Raw genomic sequence first — 27380 nt, forward strand, 5'->3', positions numbered from 1 at the left:
CTGTCGTGTAGTCCTGGGCTGTTTCCTAAGTCTGTTTCCTAAGGATCATTGAGACCCCACGAGGTGATATCTTAGCTGGTTGGCAATTTCTCCGTAGCCCTTTCCAGCCGTGTGGAGTTGTACAATTTTGTCTCCGGTGTCTTTGGACAGCTCTTTGGTCATGGCCATGTTACAAGTTTGAGTCTTACTGAATGTATGGGGTGGACAGGTGTCTTTATGCAGCTAACGATCTCACACAGGTGCATCTGATTCAGGATAATACGTAGAGTGGAGGTGGACTTTTAAAGGCGGACTAACAGGTATTTGAGAGTCAGAATTCTATCTGACAGGTGTTCAAATACTTATTTGCAGGTGTATCACACGAATAAATAGTTAAAAAAAATCACACATTGTAATTTCTGGATTTTTCTTTTTAGATTATCTCTCTTACAGTGGACATGCACCTACGATGAGAATTTCAGACCCCTCCATGGTTTCTAAGTGGGAGAACTTGCAATAAATAAATAAGTGTTCAAATACTCATTTTCTTTATTGTAGATCTTTGCAGAGTCCATGCGACAACATACACGCGCACATTTCAACAGTCTGTTAAATACAGTAGACCACATGCATTTGTAGAATACGCCTACTCATGGGGGAAACACATTGTTCAGTCAAGAAAAGCCTTTTCAGACAGAGATTGCTCCCTTATGTTATCACGCACAGTTGGGCCTTCTATTGCAAAGCCGTTGGCCTGGAGTCAGTGGTAGCGCATTACAAGTGGCTGCTTGGATAAATTCCTCTATGCCCTTACTTGGACTTGGTGGGGGTGCTGCTGCAGACCACTAACTGCAGTATGTGTGTCCTTAAAGTGCATGGGCGTTTAAGTAGCAGGTCAGTTGTTCTCATGGGTTGTGACTTTTTGTTCATGACCCCCTCTCTCTGTTGCTCCCTCTCCCTCTGTTTCCTCTGCTCATATCCGCATGCACAGTGTGGTTAGAGCCTCAGTAAATCGGCAACTGCTTTGTGGAATCGAAAACACAGCGTTTCTCTTCAATGGGATTTCTTCTCCAATCCAATTCAGCCTGTGAGGGGAAAATTCATCGTGCAGTAATCGCCACAAACAACAAATTGTTTCCAATAGGCCTACAATCGAGGTAGTCCGGCTTTAAAAAACCCAAGAGGGTCTTAAATTTTCCACACTTTTCCCAGATCCCATGTTTCTTTACTTGCTACAACTGTGGAAAACTCGTGCAATGTAAACCTTCATTAAACCTGACAAATTGGGCCAATTCCCTTCCAGTATACACTATTAGCTCACTTAGAAATTAAGTGAATACATCACACATATTTTATAGCAGCAAGCCTGGCCTTTGCTCTGAGAGAACACACAGGAAGGAGACAGGGTGCAAAGAGACTGTCCTCACAATTTTAGATTTTTTGTCTTACTTCATCTGACCTGGCAGTATGCCTCCTCATGCAGAATAATAGAAGCTAAAGCCATTCTCTATTTTCCCGAGCCATCAGAGAGCCACAGAGAGTCGCAGAAGAGGAAGTGATTTCCATGTTAATGGGAATGTTGCCCCTTTTCCTCTCTTCTCCATCCATCCATCCTCACTTTCTGCCTGTTTAACACATACACAGCTCCACTTGGTCAACGTTCCTTGAACACTCACTTTTTCTGTTTCTTATCCAGCAAAGTTTCCTTTCATCCTCATTCTGCTTACTACTCTTCTTCTTTCTCTCCTTTGGACTCTCTTCTCTCTGTCTAGACGTGTTAGACTGAGAGTGGCACATCTCAGCAGGGTATGCTGGCCCATTGCAAGATGCGCCACATCAATTTGTGTCAAACTTTGTGTTCAGAGTTGGAAATGTGTTTTTTTTTTCTTTGTTTGTTTGCTGTAAATGTCTACCCCCAATGAATTTGCATCTCACCACCGTATGGCAGATAAACATTCCCACAGACGGCTTCCCTAACCACCTTTTACAGACACTATTGACCTTTCTCCCAAGCCCACTCCAATGGACAACCATCTCCCCTCCCTTAAGAAAAAATGCTAAGTGGCTCCAACCATTACAAGGTCTGTCCGAAAAACAGCAGTGGCTAAACTGCGCTGCTCTAGAGGTTCAAAACAAATCATCACAGCACCATCTCAGTGCTGTGTCCTCATCCGTTAAACATAAACACTGGAAAGGCTGAATATTCTTCTGCTCTTTTTTCATAAAGCATAAATCCACCGCAACTGTGTAAACATATGATTATTCAATGAATTGCTGCAAAGTAAACTTTGAGGGTTTTGGTGATGGGATGGCAGGCGGGAACCCAGTGGGTCCTTGCAGTAGTCGGGAGCTTCCAGCTGTTTACTGCGACATATAAGAAGCGACTACTATGTACATTTTCATGTTTTGGAATGGAAATGTCAAACTGAAGGAAAGAAGGCCTGTTCTGAATATGACCTCAGATTGTTTCTCAGAGGAGTAAATAGACTGCTGCGACTTTTCCAAACTTAGCATGGATGCAACAATACGAAGAAGAGGGTGAGCGAGACAGTCACACCTCAGTTGTCAGGTGTGTAGATGTACTTCGTCTCTTTGAAAACTGTCTCTGCACATGTACACAATGGTGCTAAGTCTTCTGCATAGTACTACGTGTTGTAAAAACAAAACAACAAGAAAATAAACTGGTAATCAAGAAAGAGACTTCACTTCTCAGCAGACTCACTTCTAAAAGAGAATGCAATTTTAGATCAAAACACTAAATAGGAAAGTCTCGATAGTTGTAAAAAAATGTTTTCACAACAGAATTTAACATGGGGAGGATTTATCTCCATAAATGCAAATGAAACATGTATTTATCACATCAACTCTTACCAGCAGCTTTTCTGATTTGGACAAAGTGTTAATAAATGCAATGCGTACATTCTAAAAGCATTCTTCTGGTTATTATTTTATTTTTTTTCAATAATTGCCTCTCATCACTGAACAGTTTCCAATGTACGACATCTTAATGTAATCTTTGGCTGGAGTAATTTGATTTTGGTGCCTTGAGACAGCAACATTGTCATTATAAATGTATTGTTTTGTCGGAAGAGGAATCCTGACCCCCCCCCCCCAACATCTGGTCAAATCTGGTGTAGTCTATCATTTGGCTTGAAGTAAGACCTTACGTTAATTGAAACTGACCTCTACATTTGCCTGTTCTGAGCTATACCATGGGGGGAAATGGACCTCTGTTTTCTTTAAAAGAGTTGACAAATTTCACAGTCTGTTCTTGGTTGTATGGGGAAAGTGTAATGATAATTATGTTGATAAACCGAACAATGAGGTAATAACCAATCATTTCCAATAATTATAATTCCATAATTATGTTTCACTTCTTCAGAGCTAAATTAAGAGCTTGAGAAAATGAAAATGAAAACTAATTAAAATGGAGCTTGCTAATAACAGCATGCTTTTAATCCTTTCATATCCTCTGTAGTATATGGATTTCCTGATATGTATTCATATTTAATATCAAGTTCAATGCTTTCTGCTTGAATAGATGATATAATCACGACTACAAACATACAGTATTTATCTCTCTCACTCTCATCCTTTCTGTCATTCTTGCTGTCTCAGTCAGAACCTGGGGTTGAATTTCCTTCCTTTCAGCTCTTGCCGTGTTTTGCTCTCTTGCTTACTTCTCTTCCAGCTTCTCTCACGTGGAGTTAGAGATTGTAATGGTTTAAGCCTGTCACAGACGTTTCTTTCTCTTTTCTCGGTCACATCAGTCACTCATTCAGTCAGCCATCCTGCCACTTTTGTCATTTAGCATCAAGGCCCTCCTGAGCCAGTCAGCTTTTTTTGAAAGCCTTTTACCCACCCATCCAACCATTCATGTAGACATCCATTCATCATGGCTTGTGAAGGATGGCAATGTGAGTAGGAAAAGTGATTCAGACATATGAAGAGATTTTTACATCATCTGTCATTTTGTCACTCACAGTTGGTCAGTCGTTGACATTCTAACACAATCAACATCAACAGGGGGAACCTCAAAGTTTGAAGACAATCTATTCATGGTAGTTTACTTTTGTTTCATTTTTTCCAACCCGTCCAAAGTTTTGGAAAAGGAAATATTTTGGTATAGTTGTCACCATCACAATACCTGCACTCCCTGTATTGATATCGTTTTAACATTCTTTACAGTCATACACAACTGAAAATGAATGAATCATTTTTAATATTGCAACCTCTTTCTATTTTATACTCAATAGATATATCTGATGTCAGTTCTGGAGGCTTTTCTTTTAATGGAAAACAATGGTATTTGAGCCAATAACTGGCATCCACATAATAAGCAACCGGGGCAACACGAATTTTAACCTGAAAAGAAAAAGAAAAAAATAAATGTTCACAACGCCTCCCTCCGCCCCTTGAGCCATCACCCAATCATGGTGGAGGTGTTTGTGTGTCCCAGTGATCCTAGAAACTAAGGTGTCTGGGCCTTCTCACACCTGGTTGGGTCACCTACGGTAAAAAGGTCCTAGGTGAGGGACCACAGACTGGACAGCTCCATAAACCCCTATGATGAGTACAAAAAAATTGATCTACGTTTTCCTTGTCTGGACAGTGGTCACTTGACACCCCCCTTCCACCTCCGGAGTCAGGCCTGGAAATGGGGCTAGCATGCAAGCACCTGGTACCCATGGGGCTCGGCCGGCCACAGCCCGAAAGGGTAACAAGGGTCCCCCTTCCCATGGGCCATAGAAGTCAGGTGCAGTGTGAGCTGAACAGTGGCCAAAAGAAAGCGATTCCATCCCTGACAACAGATGCAGGCTCTAGGGACGTGGAATGTCACCTCTCTAACAGGGAAGGAGCCCAAGCTGGTGTGTGAGCTCGAGATGTTGTGATTAGATATAGTCATTCTCGCCTCTACACATGGCTTGTGCTCTGTTACCACTCCTCTTGAGAGGGGTTGGACTCTCTTCCACTCTGGAGTTGACCACCCGAGCAGGTGTGGGGATGCTTATTGCCCACAGCTCACTGCCTGTATGTTGGGGTTCACCCAGGTAGACTGGAGGGTAGCCTTGCCCCACCCTGGGGTGGGGAAACAGGTTCTGACTGTTGTTTGTGCCCAAGCACCAAGAAAAAGTTCAGACTACCCACATTTTAGGAATCCTTAGATTTTCACATTTGATCAAAAACACATTTTTAATGGGCACACAAAAAATACAAATACAAAATACAGTAGACATGATTTTTATGGATCTCAATCATATAATTTCAGTTTAAAACATCAGGTACTTTAGTTGTTTTTCCAACAATCTAGTCAATGTCGTACTTTAGCAACTGCAACCCATGATGCTCTGAAGTGAGGGGTGTAATCAGCTATGGATGCCTAGGAAGCATGAAAAAACTGTGCTGATCACTTCAAACCAGAGTATATTGGGAAAGTCTTAGCAGAAAAAATGTTCTTTGTAACGTGTCTTGTTTTGTTGTCACAAAGAACCTGCAGCTTCTTACCTGAAGTAAATATTCAAAACACTCCCAAAATAATTGGGATCACCATATTCAATTTAACATGGGTGCTAGATTAATTGGGTATAGACCGCAGCATGCAGATGTGAGCATTCTCTGACTAATGGGAACAGAAGCCCACTTTACTTTTTATCCGACCATAATTGAAAGCAAAAAATAGCTCAGTAATGGCTAATGGCATACTTTCCAGCACTAGGCAAGATAAATAGCAACAGGCCATGTTTTATATTGCTTCGTTTGGAAAATGAGAACGAAAAGTGACTCTTTTTCATTCTTAAACATAATAGCTTCGAGAGAGAAGTCAACATCTGATCCAAACTCTCCGCATGCAGAAATGAAATCATGTCTGGACAGAGAATTTAGTTGTTATCACTCATTTGACCATGTACCCAGCACCCGACTCTGATGCCTCAATCAGAGCCACTCCCACCCTCTCACCGCCCATCATCTCCTCTTGCGTCTTATTGCCCTTCTCCTTTGAGCCTCCTCCTGTACAATCACCATAAAAGAATGCTAGATTTTACTCAGCGAAGTGTCAAACTACTTCATGTGTATTTATATCTCCCTTTTAAATAACTTGATTAGTCCGGGCCGTTTTCAACTGATGGATCCAAACAGTGTTATTTTTGGTGTTCTTTTGCACAGCAATGCTTTTGGTAATGAAAAGTTTTTAAAACTAAAATCTCCACTTAGACCTGGCATGGAGTGGGTAGGAGCATGGGGGTGCAAAGGATCTGTACTGGATGAAATTATTTCCGATGAGAGTGATGTGCCTCGTGTCAGACAGCTGCCAAACTGTCACACTCCCAAATGGTCACAGCCCCTTGACACTGTTAGTATTCCCATTTGTTTCCCAATAACCCTAGCCCACCCTAATCTAAACATAAACTGCCTAACGCCACAACCCTCGCTCTACATACAACCATCACAAACATTGTTTTTTTTTTTCCCTGTACAAAAATGATACATGTTTTGTTGGGTCATCTCATTACATCTGCCTGCCCTACCCACGATCCAGGAGCCAATCATGTTGCAATGGTATGTGTTCTACCTAGAACCTATGTGGAAATCCAAATAATGCTCCCTTGACAGTGTCAAGGTTTAAACCTCCTGTTCAACACCGCTGTTTCAACTTCTGCTTTTTTTCTTCTTTAGAAAATGTGTGCCACTTCAAAAGATTGTGACTGCCCCCCAACATAAACAAATATAAATCACAACAATCTAGATTATTCTCCAGTACATAAGTTGTGCACTTTTTAAATGTGCATTAAGAACGATACATTTTAATTTATTATCCTTACTAATACACAAGAAATCAATCTAGTATTCCAGGCCTGTCAAATTCAAATTCAGAGTGGGCCAAAATAAAAAAATGTCATGTGTAAACTCATTATATACTGGAAATTGACTGCGATTGTGCATAGTTTCTCGTCTCCGGATTTGTAATCTCAAATCTTATGATATGAAAAAAAACCTGAGCTGTATCAAAATAGACATACTTTAAAATGGCAACCAGATGAGAAATGAAATGCGCAATAAAATATGAGGAATTTTTAAATTTTATTTAAAAAATAAAAAAATCTGTCATGAAACTGCCTCCCATCTGTCTTTTGTCTGGCAATTTTTGTGATGGGGAGGTATAAATTTGACCAAGGAGACTGCTAACTGGAAAAGGAGGGGTCACTTCCATTCAGATATTTGTAGTATTAGCGGTTCACGCACTATATACTGGTGAGACAGCGCTAATCCATGTTTGTTATGGTCTCCTGGAATTGTGGCCAGTTTGCCATGTATTGCATGTCTTCATTACATTTTACAATCCTTGACCTTCACTTACAGTATGTTGCATACAAAGGTGTCACGACCCATCGGTATGGTGGCTGTTTGGCTGGTTCCTATATATACAGGGGTTAATCACTGCTGATGAGGCGCAGGTGTGCGCCTCCTAATCAGTGCAGCTGTGCAGGGACCCACACAGCCAGGGCTGGACCGGCAGGACCATGACTATACCCCCACCTCTAAGGCGCGGATTCCAGATGTGGCTAAACAAAAGAAACACACACACAAAAATTAACATGTCAGGCCACCAAAAGCGAGGCGTCCGACTGGACAGGTCAGGAGGACTACCCGGATGCCAAGCACCAGGGTCTCCACGGTGTGATTCTGGTGGACGTCCACGAGGAGGAACCCAACGGCGAAGCAGGAACCAGACAAAGGCATGAAACTGCTCCGGAAGAAGCCCTCCCAAGACACGGTTGTGAGACGACCGGGTTTCAGTCGGTCGGCAGGTGTCCAGGGGCCGGTCACCACGAGGCTTCATCATGAGGTCGCCAGGATCATTCACTGCCAAGGGTAGGTCATGAAGCAGTTGGGAATCATCAGGAGTGAGGAGGACGACAGAGAGTATGACCAAACCCATGACCGCCACGATCACAATCATAGCAATCCCGATTCCCTTCCAGTTCCGGGGTGGCCCATCTGAACTCTTCAGCTCCTGTCGCCGTCAAGACAGGGGCGTGGGATGGCCGCGAACCGGTTGCCACCGGTACTGGAACGAAGAGGACTGTGGTGCCATCGCCGTCTGTTGGACAGGAACACAAGAATTCCGAATAGGCGTCGCCACTTCCCGGACCGGAACGTGAAGTGGCTGCGGAGCCATCGCCACCTCCTGGACAGCAACGTGAGGCGGCTGCGGAGCCACTGCCACCTCCTGGACACCACCGTGAGGCGCCTGCAGAGCCATTGCCTCCTCCTGGACAGCAACGTTAGGCGGCTGCAGAGCCATCGCCACCTCCTAGACAGCAACGTCGGATTTGGAGAGTGGCTCCTGTAACCCCACAGGTGGCAGAACGCTGCGTTGTTACTTTTTCTGTGTTTGCCTTAGCACTCCTGAACTGGGCGCTTGTTCATGAATGCGAGTAGACTCCTTCAAATGGAATCCGACTGGCTCATACTCAGGAATCCTGGAGGAGAACTGGCAGACACTAGGGGGCATGAACAGATCATTCTCGGGAATAGCATGGAGCGATGGGAATGATAAAGTCCTCCCCCTCTTAACTGGAGGAAAATAGTTCACCTCATCTTTATCTGAATTCACTCCATCCTCAGAAATTAAGCTGAGTCTTGTTCTTTGGGAAAACACACGTTGAAGGCACCCTGGCAGGCCTATCTTCAATTGCCAATTCCATCCTTTTCTTTTGATGGTCGGCCGAAAGCCTCTCGCGATGTGAGCTTGGCGAGGCCGGCAGATCTGTTTCCACTGCAACGTGAGCTCGGCTCGGTAGCGGATCAGTGGCTGCCACAGCATGAGCTTGCAGTGAATCTGTTGCAACCGCGACGTGGGCGTGGCGAGGTGGCAGATCTGTTCCCACTGCAACGTGAGCTTGGCTTGGTAGCGGATCAGTGGCTGCCACAGCGTGAGCTTGCAGTGAATCTGTTGCAACCGCGACGTGGGAATGGCGCAGCGGTGGATCCGTTGCCACAGTGACGTGAACTTTGCTCGGTAGCGCGTCCGTTGCTATTGCGGTGTGAGCATTATTTGTCAGGAAGTCCGTTCGGGTCGGGAGCAGGTCAGTAGCCACCGCAGCATGTGCGTGAGTCAGCAGCGAGTCTGTTGCAACCGTGACCTGGGCGTAGGTCGGCTGGTTATCTAATCCCCGCCAAACCTGGGCCGTGAGGACCGCCAGTTCGGCACTCTGCTGCTCTATTTCTGCCCACATTTTGCGGTAGAAAACCTCGTGATCTTTGAGTCGCTGCACCTCAGGATTTGGTAACCCCTCCTCCCTCTGGGCTGGAAATTTTTGCCACCAGCTCCGGTCTGCTGGTTTGGTCATTGTTGGTGAGGAGTGGATGGACGAGGACAGTGTCTTTGTCACCACGCAGCGGGAGGTAGAAGGAGGCACCCTGCTTGGGCATCCCCTCTGGCCGCCACGCGGAGGACCCGGGTAAATGGCCAAGCGGGTTCCCAAACAAAAGGATTGGAGGACGAGGACTTGGACCTACCGGGCGAAGACACTCAGGAGCTGGAAACACAGGGAGGTGAAACAAACTGACTGGGACTAAAGATAGGGAGAGGAAATTCACAGTCAAAATCTGAATCGTAGTCAGGCAGCCGGTCATAAATCACAGTCTTCCTCAAAGTCAGAAAAGTCCACAAGAATATGAGGTGGTGAGCGGGTCGTGGTCGGGACGTAATCATGACACGCAAGTGGTGCGTGTGACACGGAAGAAGGGGACGACATCATGGACCCCACTCACAGGACAAGCTTGGTCCTTCTGCAGTCGGTTTACCTCGCGTCGGTCCCAGCGATGCCAGGTCTTTCCTGCTGGGTCCTGTGTTGGGCAGATCGTTCTGTCACGACTCATCGGTACGGAGGAGGACCCAAATGCAGGACTCCGGAGACGCAGAGGCAGTTTGGGAAAAGTGTTTATTCGTTCCACGGTCGGAGATCAGGCAGACAGTCAAGCAGAGCAGCGGTAACTAAGACATCAGGCGTAGAGAGCAGGTCCGCGGGCAAACAGGGTTCGGTACACGGGAGATCGATCGGAGACAGCAGTAGTATCAAATCGTCAAGCTTATGGGGTCGGTCGGAGGACAGCTGGAGGTCGGTACACCAGGGTTCATGATCGAAATACGGGAGTGCGGGAACAGGGCATGGGTGGCGATGATCTCGCAAAGCCAGACCGTCCACTGGGTCCTATATATACAGGGGTTAATCACTGCCGATGAGGCGCAGGTGTGCGCCTCCTAATCAGTTCGGCTGTGGAGGGACCCACACAGCCAGGGCTGGACCGGCAGGACCATGACATAAGGAAAATGCAAAGGTGCCTTGTTTTTAAAACTGTGTGAAAATACAGAGTGAGAGGTGACGAAGTGCTTTTCTTTTTGCCATAATTATGGGTGAGCTCAGTGGGGAGTAAAACTTTGGGCAATTGCATCTGTATGCCAATGTGACTTCTTCGACACCCCTTTTCCCTGTGCAACAACAACTGAGGACTGAACGCAGTCAGACTCAATTTTTATCTTCCGTCATTTTATCTTTGACCTGTACTGCTGTTCTGTGTGCAGAATGGGATGGAGCTCCTTCGCTACCAATCACTTTTTTACTATTTATCCTCTGGTAGCCTGCGTCTTTGCTTTCCAGTCTATCACAGGTGAAAATGATGTGTGACTTCTGATGCAACTGGCTTTCCTCTCTGGGACGAAAGCTGATAATGACTACCTCTAGTCTCTCTAGTCTTACACTACTAGCTTTACTGTCAATGTTCCCCATAAGTGACAAGTGTGTTTGTCTTTGTGCCACCAGGCTCTTCACACCGTGAGATATACAATTGTACAGATCAATAACGACCACAGTCTCAGTCTTGTAAAGACCTTCTAATTTGCTATCTCATTAGCAAAAGACGTTATTCCAAGTTGTCTACTTCCAGCCGTCTGATGGTGTGTCATTTCCAGATGGTAAGCGTGGCAGTCATGCCACATAAAGTGGCATTTAGCACTGTTTCATTCACTGACGCTGACTGTCTTTTTCGTCAAGTACACTCTGTGTACGAAAATATGCACTCCGATGAACACTTTCTAACATGAAACAAAATGAACAAAATGATGCTCGAAAAAGTCTATCCGGCAATATAATGCAAGGACGTTTATGTACTACCATAGAAAATCAACTCCATCTGTTCACATGGCAAATTATGGCCACTGGTGTATTTTCTGGTGTTTCAAACTGTTTAGACAGATGGAGAAATAATTAATTTATTCCACTATGCAGGTGCAAACAAAGAGTATTGTTACTTAAGCAGAAATTACCACTAATTTGTCATAAAAAATCCCCTTTGCCTCCAACTCAACAACTCTTCTGAGAAATCTGACGATGTACTTGAGAAAAACCTTGAAGCAAATTATTACTGTGTTCCATGTTTTTGTCACATGTAATACATGATACTATGCAGAATACACTTACATAGGCACAAGAATGTTGACTTTGCATTAAAATCACATTTAAGCCTTACTTCTATGTTATGAACGCATGAGCACCAGCGTAACATTTTATCATCAACCACAAAGAAGGAAACTATGGGGCAGTATTAAATAACTACTGTACATTTTATTTCAAACCATGAATCGTGCAAAGCTTTTATAAAGAGAATGTAAATTAGTGGAATACATAAATGAATAACTGTCATGTTGACTGTTTGAAATGTTTGCAGGGGAAATGCTTTGGTACTTGCTAGTAGCGGAATACTCAAGAGTGGTTAACTAAGAAAAAAAAATCACATTTGAATGCTTCAGGTAAATTTGTGCTGCATTTTTTTTTAAATCAACACTGAGAATAATTTGGCTAAAATCCCAAAACTCGTTAGGGGCAACCGCCAAAGGAAGACATTAAGACTGTTTTTCATTGAGATCTCCTTTCAGACAATTAACATCAATCAAAATAATCAAACCACATAATCACGTTAATTCTCAAATCGATTAATTTATGTGGTGGATATAAATGAGTTTGTTTGATGCTGTTTTCTTTTGCATTTCACATCTAAGAGGCAACATTTTCTTTTTCTGCTTCAATAAACAGCCACACGAATGTCAACACTGCAGCTTCTTGAAAACGAGTTCTGCCCGTGCTCAGCAAGTTGTGTTTTTGCTGGAGTTTGTCTGTTAGCCAAATAACTACTGAGTTAGGAAACTTGATACAGGGCCAAGCATATATAAAAAATATCTTGTGGCATATTCAGGATTTTTCTTCAATACTGTGTGATGAATTTTTTTTCGTCACATTTTGGCTTAAATATTAGATAGGCATTAATAAAAATGTTGCACAATTTAGCATGATGACTTTTCACAGCAGAGATAAATGCTTCCCGTAACAAACTTTGGTTTTCCACTGACTATATTCATTTTATTTTCTATTTTTGAAACCTGTGCTGTCCACCTACATGGCCTTGCAGAGTTGTAGATCCGTACACCTTTTTTGCTGGAACAGTTTTACAACTGGGTTAGTGTTACAGGGGAGTTTAAAATACTCCCGCTGCTTATTTTAAAATGTCTTAATTATACTCATATTAAGATTACAGAAAACAGAGAACGATAATGGTCTGCTTTGCGAGAGGCTGCGGTGTGTCGCCACTAGTCTCTGTGCGGTGGACATGTGATTCGCAAACTATCCGGCCACACCTTTTGTCTCAAATTAAAATGGGGCCACAGAGAAGAGAATTTTAAAAATATCATTATAATAATATCCTACTGTGATGTCACACATTTTTAAAATATATGACAACTGAAAACTGTAATATTAACCCTTACATGCCCAGTATTGATATTCTAATATTAAAACTTCAGTTATTGTTATATCATTTACAGTATACAGTAGTCATCCACTTTCATGAAAGATTTTCATTCTTTTACTCTCTTTGCTGCTCACCTTATAGTGAGCCATTTGGACTCTAATTCATATTAATTCATATGACCATAAATACTCTCATACATCCAGGTCATTTCATACTCAGGGCACTCATCGTGGCTGTCTTTGAAAACAAGTAATCCAGTATGGTAATTTGCTCTATAAAAGGCTATTTAACAATTGGTGATTGTCAAGACTCCCCAGTTACTATTGATCAGAAACGTTCCCCTTTTCCAAGACAGTTTTAGATATCTTACACCTTCATACTTGTCTTTGGGAAGGCACCAAACCCACTTTGATGTGGAAAAACTCAAGAGCCTACAAGGGACTTTAATACCATTAAACAACTTGAAGTGATTGTGAGCTCACCTCTGACCTCACAAAATGCTTTTCAGAATAAACAGACAAATGTATACATAGTACTTGTTCCTGATTCATTGGATATTGACGTACATTTTCGTTCAAGTTGACTCAACTCGAGAAGGACCAAGTAAATGTCATTCACAGTTGGGAAGCCTGCTTTTCCGAATCAACATCAACAGACCAAACAACAACGACACCAACTACAAAGCGCAACAAATGATAATTCATTCTGGTTTGATATCTAAAACTGAAATCCTGAGCCTCAAAGTGAAGCATCTGTCTCACTGGGGAGTCGTATTTACACAGCTCTTGTTGGCCCAGATATGGTCTTGTTCAAGTGCCGGCTATCTTTTATTCTGTCAACTCAGTATGTTTGTCAGATGGGTGTTGTCTCCCACATTTACAGATCTATTTGATTTCTTCATCTTGAGAGGTAAAAGACAACAACTCGGTTTCAATGATCCTGCCTGTTGCAAGCCAAATATACAGCAGCTGTGTTCAATATAATAGCAGCCTTTTTATAAATAAATAAAGTTCAAAATTCTTTCAATAGCCATTATAGACAAAATAGCCACTGTTTTTGAAAACTGTGTCACATCTGCATTGCTTGAGGTTGACCAAGTTCTGGCACCTTTACATTCTTATTCCAGCCCAGGACTATTTGATAATTTGATATTTTTCAGGTTTTTGTTTTTTTTTTCCCCTTGCATCTTCTTGAAGATCCCTGCATGACGTTCCGGGCAAAGTCTTTTGCTGTTACTCACTGAAGCGTTTTGCCAAAGAACAGATCAGGCCTGAATCCAATAAATAACTTGTGGGGTGACAAAACCAAGAAATGCAAAGGAAGTGTGTAATATGCTGTAGTTATATCGTCCAAAGATGGAATACCTGTCCTTAGGTATACCTGTTAACAGGAACTGTATTTCTGAAGTCGTTTGACTTGACATGCAATGAAGATGTGAAAAAGTATGCATATTGTTTGGTGTTATATAATACAAGGGAAAAGGAAAGTTTTAAAAAAATTCCCTTTAGGTTGATACAGTTCATGTTTCAGCTTGTATAGGGAAATGCAAATCTTTTTTTTTCAACAGGCAAACATTCACTTTTGTTCACATTCTGCAAAGGACATTTGTAACATTTTCTTCATCTTTTGAGTTGGAATAGAAAATGTAGTGTTCCCAGTGCATTTGAGTTCATGAAAATAAAAGCCCATAAAAGGACTTTAAGCATGCTCCTATTTTTCTGATACTTTTCTGTGCTTTATGAGAGCTCTGTCATTGCTACTGTGCATAGTTGATACTGTTCTGTCAATGGCAAGTGCATTTGTTTATCTTTACATATGTTCAAAACATCCATTTTATGTGAAGCTAGTACACGATCAGAGTGAATTATCTGAGAAATGAACAGCATCACCCTTGAATATACACACAACAAGAAAAAAATAAGAAATAATGTACTTCGCCTCTATCAAGAATAACTTCAAAGTATTTAGTACCGTACACTTTTTTTTTTTTTCTTCCTGGAGAATTGGGTTTTGACATTATCATAGCGACTGTGGATCTATTGTGGTGGACCAGAGGCCTCTTGGGTTGTGTTAGCAATCAGGGAGGTGCACAGTATGTGTTGTGCTTGTCTAACGTCTGCCAGCCACTAAAATGTATTAGATTCAATATTCAAGATGTGTACTTTTATATGGAGAATAAAAATACAATGGTAGCCCTGAGCAATGAAATTCTCACTTTGTCCACTGATACAAATATCCATCCATCCATTTTCTTTGCCACTTATCCTCACAAGGGTCACAGGGAGTGCTGTAGCCTATCCCAGCTGTCAACGGGCAGTAGGCATGGTACACCCTGAACTGGCTGCATATGTATATAATTCATATTCGACTTTTCAAGTATGACAGGTTGCTGAAGTATTGTACAATGAAAACATTCAAGTAAGCAGGATTACAAATTACAAATGAAAAATATAGCAGTGTTTCTCAGATTTTTATGTCATTTTTTTCAAGTGGGATGGCATGTGCAAAAGTAAGTTTTTAGTCTTTTTTGGTCTGTCTTGTTTTGTTAATTTTTTTTGTGGAATATGAGGGAGAGAACTTTAAATGTGTGCCTTACTGTTGCTTTTTAAAATTTATTATGATTGTATGTTTACCGTTTTATGGATACCTTGTCATTCATCATTCTGGGGAATGTGAGGTTATTCACTAATTGATGGACTAATGCCTGTTAGAAAACTGCACTTTGTTTACATTCAACCACCAGCTGCTACAGCCAACAAGTAACACCAAACATGCTGTGATCTTGACATTGGGAGACCTCATACTAACCATCGGAGACTGTCTACTCCACATAAAATTTGCTGTGAGAGAATAAAAATGGACCTTTTGTATGCCAATGTGAATGAAGCGTAATACTGTTCTTCTCTGCAGCCTTTGGGGGCTCTCACTGACCACATTTTAATACACTTTACGAACACTAAGTGGCTGCTGGTGCAACAGCAAGCAGCCAATGTTTAGGACTGTGACGTAGCAGTCTAAAGACACACAGGACTATGTTGCAGTCTCCGACAAAGAATATTTTTTCTTAGAAAAGGGTATTTTATTCAGTGAAGAAGTGTTCTGTGAGTACACTTAAATCCAGATTTTTTTTCATTATTTTTTTTTTTATTTATTGCATGACAGCCAATTAGTTTAGCATAACTTTTTTAAATCAGCATATCAGTTTGAAGTGTTGAAAAATGAGACTCATCTTTAATCACTCTCTAATCCTCTCAAGTTTGTAAAATCAAATGATGCATTTTCTAAAATAGAAAATTGTTGGCTCTCAGCAGGTGAGAAGCATCCTTTTTGAAACACACTAAAGAAAAATAAGATGTTTAACTCACAAGTGTCACACTAATGAGATTATTTAGACACACCTTCCCTAATGATTTTCCTCACATCTTGCCTCAGGTATGTGGTCCTTCTCAGTATCCGAGCTGGCCATCCCAGGTGCTGAAATAGGACGTATCTCAGCAAGCGACGCTGATCTCGGCGACAATGCCAAGTTGGAGTATACAATCCTGGAGGGGGAGACTGGCGATACGTTCAACATCACTGGAGTCGAACAAGAAGCCATCATCATATTAAACAAGGTGAGGCCAAGTTGACAGTGTATATACATTTAGGAATTGTCTTCAAGGATTTTTGTTGTAATCTATATGCCTGTTTCATCCAGTCTTTAAGTCTTCTGCACAATAGAAATCAAGGTTGAATTTGTTTGGTTTTTATCATCAACACTGAATATAGGAAGATCATAATCACCTCTCAATCATGATGCTTCTTGTTGTGGACATTAGAGTGAAAGTATGTCTTGCTCCAAACCTTGTCACGTTGGGTGAAAATCTACAAAATCTTTGTTTTGTAGTGTGTGCATACCTACATTAACAGTGCAGCGAGTCTGCCTGTGCGTTTCTGGGCGTGAGCTGTGACCAACAGCAGCTCCTGTGTGAGTGAGCTTATTCCCTTTCTGTGTTTTACTCCTCTCATGACTTTCAATAAACAACTGAGAAGTGCATGGAAGACTTTGGACTCCTTTCCCACATGGAAGGGCCTTCCTGTCTATGTACGAACACTACTGTACAATTGTTTTTTTTTAAGAAGGTGATGTAGCGGAGTTGTGAATGATAAGGTAGGTATGGAAGGGCACACTGTAAATGCCTATTCATACTCATATGCACCCCTTTGATGCAATATAGCGTCTTCAACTAACATAATTTTCGGGGGAAAATGGGACCACAGAGATAATCAAAACTCCATATCAAAGGATCCTAGAACATTTCAATTGTGAGACAAATGTATGAACCACATGCTTTTTAATCCAACTGCAGGTAGACCTTTAGCACCCCAGACAAAATTGCAAGAATCTGAATGAATATATACACTATAGCAGTCTGGCGAATGAGCAATAGTTGTAAAATTCTCAATACTGTCAGCCCTTTCATTCCAGATACAGTAATAAGTCATAACATTTAGACAAAAACAATTCCAAATGGGATAGAAATATGTTATGACAAGTTACAGCTGCCTTTCAGCCAGAGTTTCCATTTGGAGCAATTATACATGCAGAAGGAAAAATGAAAATCTGCCATTTCATTCTGGGTTCAGATGGCTAATAGTTCCCTAAAGTGCAATGCTAGGTTATGACAATTTTCAACAGCCATTTGCTAAGATGGCTGTCACCCCCTATAATCACATCCTCATGAAGATGTGTAGACACAGTGGTGTGATGACTGTAGACACCTGCTCATGACCATTATGGTTGGTTCGAATGCATAATACACATCCGTCTCTGGATAGATTGTTAGGCCATATTCATACATGTATCATATTAAATGAATGGTGAGTGAGAGATGGAGTGTATGATGTATTATGCAGCCGTTTAAGAGCATCTACTCTAAAGTCCCTCTGACACTTGAAAAAATGTTTGCTTCATGCTGTCAACCATATGGACGTGATATTACCAATGGATCACATGAATTATAGCAAATGTATAGAAGACTGCCTGTTATTATAATATTGGTTATTACATGTCTACTTTTATGACAACACATTATACATTGGAACAGGTTCCATCATTACCATTAACAGAGTTCCCTCATCTGATATGATTACTTAACATAGCAGACATACTTCTGAAAGATGTTGCCTAGTAAATAAATCATATTAATGAATAGCAAGTAATCATATTGTGGTTTTCCATGTAATTTTTACTATTAAATGACTACTACGAGCTACTAGCAGGGGGCACAGTATCACATCCCCCTCACAGTTTTGAGGACCCGGGTTCGAATGTGTCCTTGCCTGTGGGGAGTTTGCATGCTTTCCCTGTTGGCTCCATCAGTTTGCTCTGGGAACTCGAGTTTCCTCCCAAATCCCAGAAAGATGAATGGTAGGTTGATTAAAGACTTTAAATTATCCGAAGGTATAAATGTACTCCGCCTCCTGCTTGCAGTTAATTGGAATGAGCTTCATAATACCCACGACCCTTGTAAGGAAAAGCGGTGTAGAAAATGGATGAATGGAATAGTAGCTTCTGATATGGGCAATATGGGCTGCTGCCCAGGGTAGCATCAGGTGGGGAGCATTGACTTGAAAAGACTTGCTACTTTCAACAATATACAGAATTTAAAAAAGCAGTACTTTGTATCTTTCCCCATCTACAACTTTATGAAGAAAAATGGAAAATCAAATCAACAGTAAATGTGATAGCTAAATGTATATGAAATTTTACGCAACAAAGTATTTGTTAATTTTTTCAACAATTAAATTGTGAGAATTGGATGTGGTGACATCATGCATGGTTGTGTATGTCAAGCAATAGTTACATGGGAGACTGGCCGTGTGCTGTTTGGGCTTCCTGTATATTACACTCTGATTTAGTCTGTGTAACACTGTCAAGAATCAGTCTTGTCCATCCATCCATCCATCCATCCATCCATCCATCCATTTTCTGCACTGCTTATCCTCACGAGGGTCGTGGGAGTACCGGAGCAAATCTCAGCTCTCATTGGGGAGCAGGCGGCATACACCATGAACTGGTTGCCAGTCAATTGCAGGGCACACGTAGTCACAATCACACAATCACACCTAGGGGTAATTTAGATTCTCCAATTATTGCATGTTTTTGGGATGTGGGAGGAAACCGGAGTGCCCAGAGAAAACCCACGTTGGAAGTGGAAAGTCGAAGCTCTCAATTTACCGGTCAATCTATATTCCTACCCTCACCTATAGTCAGGAGCTGTGGGTCATGACTGAAAGAACAAGATCCCGGATACAAGCAGCCGAAATGAGTTTCCTACGCAGGGCTCTCCCTTAGAAATAGATTGATAACCTCGGTCAACCGGGACGGGCTTAGATTCGAGGTGCTGCTCTTCCGCATTGAGAGGAGCCACCTTAGGTGGCTGGGGCATCTGATTCAGATGCCTACAGGGTGCTTCCCTTGTGACTTGTTGCAGGAACATTCTTCCAGAAAGAGACCCCGGAACGACCCACGGCATGCTGGAGAGACTACGTTTCTCAGTTGGCCTGGGAACACCTTGGGATCCCCCCTGAAAAGCTGGATGAAGGGAAAGGGAAATCTGGACTTCCCCGCTAAAGCTACTGCCCCCGTGACCGAAGACGGATAAGCAGTAGAAGATAGATGAACGTACTTTATTTACCCAACAATCAGCACACACTTCTCAGACCCCTGATCCAGGTTTCCATTCTCAATTAATTTGGTGAGGTCTTTTGCCTCCGCCTTGGTGACACATCAATTGTAAGACATTTCTGTCAGTCTGAATTGACTTTCATGTGTCTGTAACCACACACTCATGGTATTCTTTCATTGGGTGTGGCCCTCCTCACATATTGCAACAAATAAATCATGTACCCATGAAGAGCTTATGTATCACCCCAGTTATATTCTTGTTCTATCGACCCTATAATTTATTTAGTCCCACCACATTCCAGTTGTATAGCGGGGTTCATGATTGTTGTCTTGCATGCTTCATTTCCAGTCTTTGTCCTGTCCTAGAGTGTCCTGTTCTTCCTTCACAGGATATAGCACTACAGTCTCATGAAACATCCATATTTCATATTTCTTTGTTGTAGATATGGAATGGTTCCATTTGATGTTAACGCTTTGTCTTTGACTTTTTTTCTCTCTCACTAATTCTGTTGGACTGATTGACCCTGATCCTCAATAAAACTTAAATTAAAATCAGAAGACATTACAGAAAAAGCTAACAAAAACTCCACTGTGACACAGTAAAGCTGTTCCAGCAAAAAGGGGCTGTAGATTCACTATCCTGACCCAACAGGAAAAAAAGCATGTAGCATCTATTTAACGTGAAACTACTACTTCTTCGGGCCATTCTCTCAGCCTCTTTTTGATGTAATATTTACATAGAGCCACCTAGTGTTCAGACTCACATACCACAGTGCACCCAATCCCCAGGACTTGAGACGAGTTTCCAATGAAAGGGGTAAGGGGAGCGGACCACCAAGCCCCATACCCAACTCCACACCCCACCCAGATCATTTTTTTATATTTTTGCCAAATATGTCTTCATAGAGATTCCAATGTTTTCTACTTACAAACACATGATATTTTTATTTGAATATATGTATATATATATGCAAATAAATAAATATATAAATTGCATCCATAATATATAGTTAATGTGATATTCCTTTGGTATAGCTCAGTTTACTGAGATTCATGGAAAAACAATCCACAGGTCCAATCCAAGGTGGTTTTGCAGAACAGTATTTTTTTCTACAAATCTCCTTTGAAGTGAAGCAGAGAATTAGAGAGAGGGTGGATACAGTAAGATACGCTGGAAAAAAGAAATTGAAATGTATATTTTCCAAGAACCACATACTTGACGTTTCACGTTACAATAACTGTGTTAATTATTGTTATTACACAACAGGCCGGCTGTCCGCTGTGTTTGGGCTTTCTGTACATTACAGTCTGGTTTAGACAGCGTAACGTTGTCAAGAAACAATCTTGTCCACTATTTCTTTTTTGTATTGATTTTATTAATCCCATCTATCAGCACACTCGTGGCATCTATATATCCATCCATCCATCAATTCATTTTGTGAGCCGTTTATCCTCACAAAGATTGCGGGAGTAATCAACACAAAACTACTACTTCTTTTTGTAATTCTTTCTGCCTTTTTTGATACAATATTTACATCGAGCTCCGTAGTGTTCAGACTGACATACCACAGTCCACCTAATCCACCTAATCCCCAGCACCCAGACCCAACTGAAGCAGCCCGGAGACTCCCCAAGCGACGAGACAAGAGGAGTGAACCACCAAGCCCCATGCCCAACCCCACACCCCATCCAGTGCACATATTTTTCAAAATACATATTTTTTATTGAGATTTCAATATGTTTTTCTACTTACAAATGTGAAATATTTTTAATTGAATATATATAGAAAGTGTATCCATGATATACAGTCCATTTGATATTCCTTTGATATGGATCATCTTAATCCAGTGAGATTCGTGAAGAACCATCCAAACTCTGAGGTGGGTTTGCAGAACAGGATTGTTTTCTTCAAATCTCCTTTGAAGCAGAGAGTTATAGAAAGGGCGGATACAGTAAGATACATTGGAAGAAAAGAAATTGAAAGTTAGGCCTAGAGAGTGATGAGAAAGAAAAGGGATGAATAAAAGTGGAGAAGATGAGAGGGCTGAGGGAGGAGAGCCAAAATGAGGTCTGCTGAAGCAGTGACAGGACAGAGTGCCGTAACAAGGAGGTATGACTTAGATAAAACTACAGAGGGATGTGTTAAGACAAAAGCCGAAAGGTGCACAGAAACATGGGCAAAAGACTTACACCGAATAGGAGTTACCACAAGCTGCGGGCAAAAATTACCTTGACAATGAGGTGGTTTGACATCAGAAAGAGACGAAAGAGCAATTGACTGTCTGTAACAGTAAAATCATAGTTTGATATTTAATACGAAGCAATAAAAAAATTCAAATAGTTGAAAAAAAATTACATTAAGGAAACGGTGAAACAAAAAAACCCTGAAGGCTGCCTGGGAATAGATGTGTCTTAAGCAAAGTGGAAGAACTACTTATTGAATTTAAAGAGCTGCTACTAGGCACCATTGTTAAAAGTATGGACAATTGAAATCCCTGAACTGTATTATTTTTTGTATAAGAGCTGAGGAGCAACAGATGAATAGAAGATGGATGTAATGACGAGTTCATACAGGCCAAAGTCTGATCTAAAATCATTTTTGTCAAGACAAGTTTTTGTACAGCACTTAATCACAAAATAATCTCAAATGCCTTCACAGGCACACAGTTGGCAATGATTGATGACATCTCCTAATTTAAACCCCCAATCGGGCAAGTAAAAACTCAAAACCCATTTGGAGGGGAAAAAAAAAAACCTTGGGAAGGGACTGCACATGGCGGGAAATCCTACTTCCAGATTTACCAGCCTCCAATTGATGTTGAGAAGACAACATTTATCACACAGCCTGGTGCTGTACAGTGTTCATTAAGATGGCATAAGAGTTCATTGAAAGACAAAAAGGTGTTACAGGGTAGATGTCTGGTGTCTCCTGCCTCAAGACTTGGCCCGGTCATTCAGAGAAAAATCATATGTGGCAATGACTCTGGGGAAGGTGGTCCACCTCAAATCTTGTCCCGGTTGATCAGTGCAGAACCTAGATGGACAGCAGCAGCCTCATATTTGGTCAACGGTCACCAAGCTCTCTCTCTGAGCAAGAGACAAGGTGGGAGGAGATAGGACAAGTAGCAGTAAAACAGACCTACAAATAGATTTACTTTAATAAAATGCCAAAGAGTAGAAATAAGTCTAAAATCGAGATTTAAGCATTTCTACTGAGATAGCACCAGTCCAATCCCTACATGCTGCCACATCTCATCCTGGTTAGTACTTGGACAGGAGAACATCAAGGTGCTGAGGTCAGGGAGTAGGGTAAGCCACATTTGTGGCTTAATGTACCTCATGACAATGAGAGCTCTAACTAACAAACTAACTGATGTTGCAGCTCTTATATCCTTGGTTAGGGCTTTCCTGAGTACCGGAACCCCAAAAGAAAGTGGTTGACAGTCTGCAGACTTATTTCTGGCTCTCAGAGTTACCAAAAAAAGTGTTTTGTGAGCGTCGGTTTCAGGACGGAACATACGGAACAACTAAGGCAGTGAGATAAGAGGTCGCTAACCTGTATAATATTTTATAAGTAACAGGACCTTAAAACTACATCTCAAGTGGCCTGGGAGCCAATGCAAATGTGCCAGAAACACAGTGGCTACTCAAGCAAACAGCGACTGCAGCAGCATGAAGCAGGCAAATTCTAAAGTTTGGATTTCCCTGTAAATCCGGAACACAGAAATGGAAAAATGACAGTCCAGGCACGATTCATAATTCCAACATGAAACACACCAGAAGTCGTGGTCCCGGAACTGTACATGGAATTAAGACACTGGTTTTGGAATCAGTGAAGTTGACAGAAAGAATGACTGACCCATTTGGTATATTTTAGCATTACTATATACATATTCTGCTGAGGGCAACTCGTGTTCCAGAACAATAAATAAGACATCTTTTCTGTCTTTCGACATCAAAGAAATTCCTGTATCCATTTGTGCATAGATCGTGACTAGCCTTTGCTTTCTAGACAATGACCTGCTTCTGGTTTATCACCAGGTTTCGGGGTTTTCAAAGAAGGCTACTTTGCACTTTATTGATTAAGTGTACCATTTGTCCTCATAGACCAGTCTTTTCAACACCAGTAGTGGTAGATATTTCATTGCCACAGAATTCAACCTTGTGGCCTATTGAATGCTTCATACAGTTTACTCTATGTTCATGGGAAACATTCATCTGCCGGTGGAAGGCAGGAGTAACTTCATTTCCATGCCCATATAATTAAACCTTTACTAACCTTATCTTACTGTGTTTGCAGCTGCTTTGACACTAAGTTTTATATTAATAAATCTAATTAGCCCAAAATCCATGGTGTCACAAAGTCTTCATTCAGTCCTGTCAAACGGAAGCCAGGGGTGTCCCAAGATCACCATCTTGGAGTGAAAAAAAATTCACCTCAATCATACATATGGAACTATCACTTCTCATTTAAATCCCAAGGATCTGGATAGATCATTAGGAATAGATATAGATTTAGAGCCCCCTCCACTAAAGCTACACAGGAAGGGAGCAATATAGCCACCTTGTTGACCGATGCAATAAATGAATGGGGATTGACCACGAACGTGGCTTGTCTGACAATGTCTGAGCTTTTGCAGCTATTTTTCAAATGTAATTAAAATTGTAATCATGAAGGTTTCCTTCACACCTAAACACACACACACACACACGCAAACAAAGCTGTAATCAAATTTCACATTTCACACAATGGAGACTGGTTAGAGTGTTTGCCTCACAATTCTGAGTACCAGGGTTAAATCCTGGCCTCACCTGTGTGGAGTTTGCATGTTCTCCCCATGCCTGCATGGGTTTTCTCTGGGTACTCCGCTTTCCTCCTGCATGCCCAAAAACATGCAGGGTAAGTTGGTTGGAGATTGTAAATGGCAATTACATAAGTGTGTATGTGTGTGTGAACGGTTGTTTGTTTCTATGTACTCTGCGCTTGGGTGGAAACCAGTTAAGAGTCTATGCCCCCCTCCTGCCCAAAGCTAGCTAGGATATCCATGATGGTTATGAGGATAAGTGGCTCAGAAAATGGATGCATTTCCTCCCAGCATTGTAATGGTTGACGGATCCAACCATCCATGTGGGAGGAAACCATATTTGCCAAAGAAAGCACACAGGGATGGGCAATCCATGCCAAAGAGTCCTGTGTGGGTTTTCTCTGGGTATTCCGGTTTCCTCCCACACCCAAAAATATGCACATTAGGTTGATTGAAGACTCTAAATTGTAGGTATGAATGTGAGTGTGAATGGTTTTGTCTATTTGTGCCCTGTGACCAGTTTCGGGTCTACCCCGCCTCTCACCTAGAGTCAGCTGGGATAGGCTCCAGCACATCCGTGACTCTACAGAGGGTCAGCGGTATGGGAGATGAATGAATGCATATCCATCCATCCATCCATCCATCCATCCATCCATCCATCCATCCATCCATCCATCATCCATCCATCCATCCATCCATCCATCCATCCATCCATTTTATTATTTGTTTATCCTCACAGGGGTCATGGCAGTGCTGGAGCCTATCCGAACTGTCATTGGGCAGGAGGCAGGGAACTGGTTGTAGGGCATATGGAGACAGAAAATAGTCGCACTCACAATCACAGCTAGGGGCAATTTAGTGTGTCCAAGTAATGCATGTTTTTGGGATGTGGGAGGAAACCAGAGTGCCTGCAGAAAACCCACGCAGGCACGGGGAGGACATGCAAATTCCATACAGGGATCAGGATTTGAACCCCAGTCCTCAGAACTGCGAGGTCAACGCTCTACAGCTCTACACCATGCCATCTGAATGAATATCATTACATACAATTTATTCCCTAACATTGATTCAAGATAAGTACAAGTCCGCTGGATAGGCTCCAGCTCACCTGTGACCCTAATGAGGACAAGTGCTATATGAAATGAATGGATGACTGGGGGCATAATGCCACATGCAATGCCTCAAATGCACATAAAACATGAATATATCTTTTATGACGATGCAAATTCCAGATTTGAAGTGTATCAGATTTTTTTTTTACTGTATTAAAAGACACAAATTTGGGAAAAAAAAATTGTTTCTTGTTTTTATGTCATCAGGAAGTTTATTCTTGACCATCTAGACTATTTTTAAGAATACTTACTCACCAACTAAAAAAAATAAATAGATGGACAGTAATGTTCAAAGTAGTAGCAGTCCAATGTGACTAACCAAATGAATCTTCGTATTCAAGTTTTCTTTTTTTCCTACCTGTCAAACAAGTTACCAGTAGGTGTAGTAGATTCTCAAAATGCCAACAAGACCCAGCATTCATCATTTGCACACTCTTGAGGCTGTGAAATTGGAAAATTTATTGAAAGGGGGGTACAACTCTGCCATTGACTTTGACTGACTGTCTCTGATCATCCTGGAGCAGATCATTGGCTGAGCCTTTGCCATTCGGTTATTCTGCAATCCATTTTGATGGTTGTCTTCCATTTTCTACCACATGTCTCTGGTTTTGATAATTCGAGCTATAGATTTTTGCACCTCTCTGTAAGGTTTCCCCTTTCCAATCAGATTTTTAATCAAAGTACGCCGTTCTTTTGAAGAATGTGTTGAATGACCTATTTTCCTCAGGCGTTCAAGGAGAAATGCCTGTTCAACTGGTGCTGGCTTCATCCTTAAATAGGGGCCACCTGATTAACACCTGTTTTTCACAACAACAAAAAAATTACCTCTCTTATTGAATCCCACACTGCTATTATTTTAACCCCTCCTCCCCGTTCAACAAATTGCCCAATTGTACAGCATTAAGAGTGTGTATATCATGATTGATGGGTCTTGTTGTTTTTCTGAAAATCCACTGCACCTACTGGTAACTTTGTTTGACATGTAGCAATGAAAAAAAAACTGTCCTGAAAACATGCATTAATCTGGTTAGTCACCTTCTAGTGATATTATTTTAACACTAATGTAACGTCCGAGACTTACATTTGTATTCTGTGTCCATGTTTATTTTAGTCATGCCAATGATGTGGTATATTGTCCGAGTCAATTTGTGCAGTCAGGAGGCTGAAGCGTGGAGAAGAATTATATGAGCTCTGTGCCCCCAACCCCTCCAGAGGAGGAAAGACTTCCAAGTGGAACACTTTGTGTTGCCACAAAGTTGGCCTTGACCCATCCTAGTCACCTCACTGCTGTGGGCTGAATCTCTTTAAAAGCCGATCTAAGATTGCACACACACAGCGGAAAGTGGAGTGGAAAGCTACACAAGCACTGATAAACCACAGGGAGATAAGTACATAGAGACACATAATATGACACACTTGACCTTGCTGCTCTCTCTATTTATACTATGAGAAGGATATGAAGTGAGATTGGTGGCTTAAGGATGGATGGAAGGATGATATGGGATATTTGTTTTTCTACATCAGTACGTCAATAGCAGATGGCAGGTGGGTAAGAGACTTGGATTGGATGTTAAAGCAGATTAAAAGAGGAGTTGATGAAAAGAGTGAACATGAGGAAGAGTAAAATACAAGTGCAGGCAGATGAAAATGAGGGAAAGATGCATGCGGCCAGCTTGAGGAAGACAGCATGGTGAAGACACGGAAAGGCGAGGGGCATGGAAAAGACGGTGGGTTATTAAAATCCAGCAAGTCTCGCTGCCGGCTGAAGCTGCCTGCTGCTTATCACTGCTTATTTACTTTCTGTCCTGCAGAAACCTCCAGCAACAAAAAAACATCTATCTCTTCTCCTATTGCCCTCCTCACCCTCTCCTGCCATCATCAGACACTGTCCCTATGTATTTCGTGACTCTCGCCCTCTCTGACCGATGCACCCACAACCATCACAAATGCTCAAGACCGCAAACAGATGCAAACTCACAGAGGAATCTTTCCCACCCTTTCTTCCCA

General features: G+C 41.8%; 1 protein-coding gene across 1 annotated transcript in view; it reads left to right on the forward strand.

Moving 5' to 3' along the window:
- Nucleotides 1-27380, forward strand: part of LOC133511045 (cadherin-24) — a 160931-nt gene that overhangs the window by 96029 nt on the left and 37522 nt on the right. The window contains exon 5 of the mRNA XM_061839632.1: nt 16219-16400. Coding sequence (XP_061695616.1) covers nt 16219-16400 — 182 coding nt within the window. The remainder of the gene's footprint in view (nt 1-16218; nt 16401-27380) is intronic.

The sequence above is a fragment of the Syngnathoides biaculeatus genome, chromosome 13 (assembly GCF_019802595.1).
Source record: "Syngnathoides biaculeatus isolate LvHL_M chromosome 13, ASM1980259v1, whole genome shotgun sequence".
Lineage (NCBI taxonomy): Eukaryota > Metazoa > Chordata > Actinopteri > Syngnathiformes > Syngnathidae > Syngnathoides > Syngnathoides biaculeatus.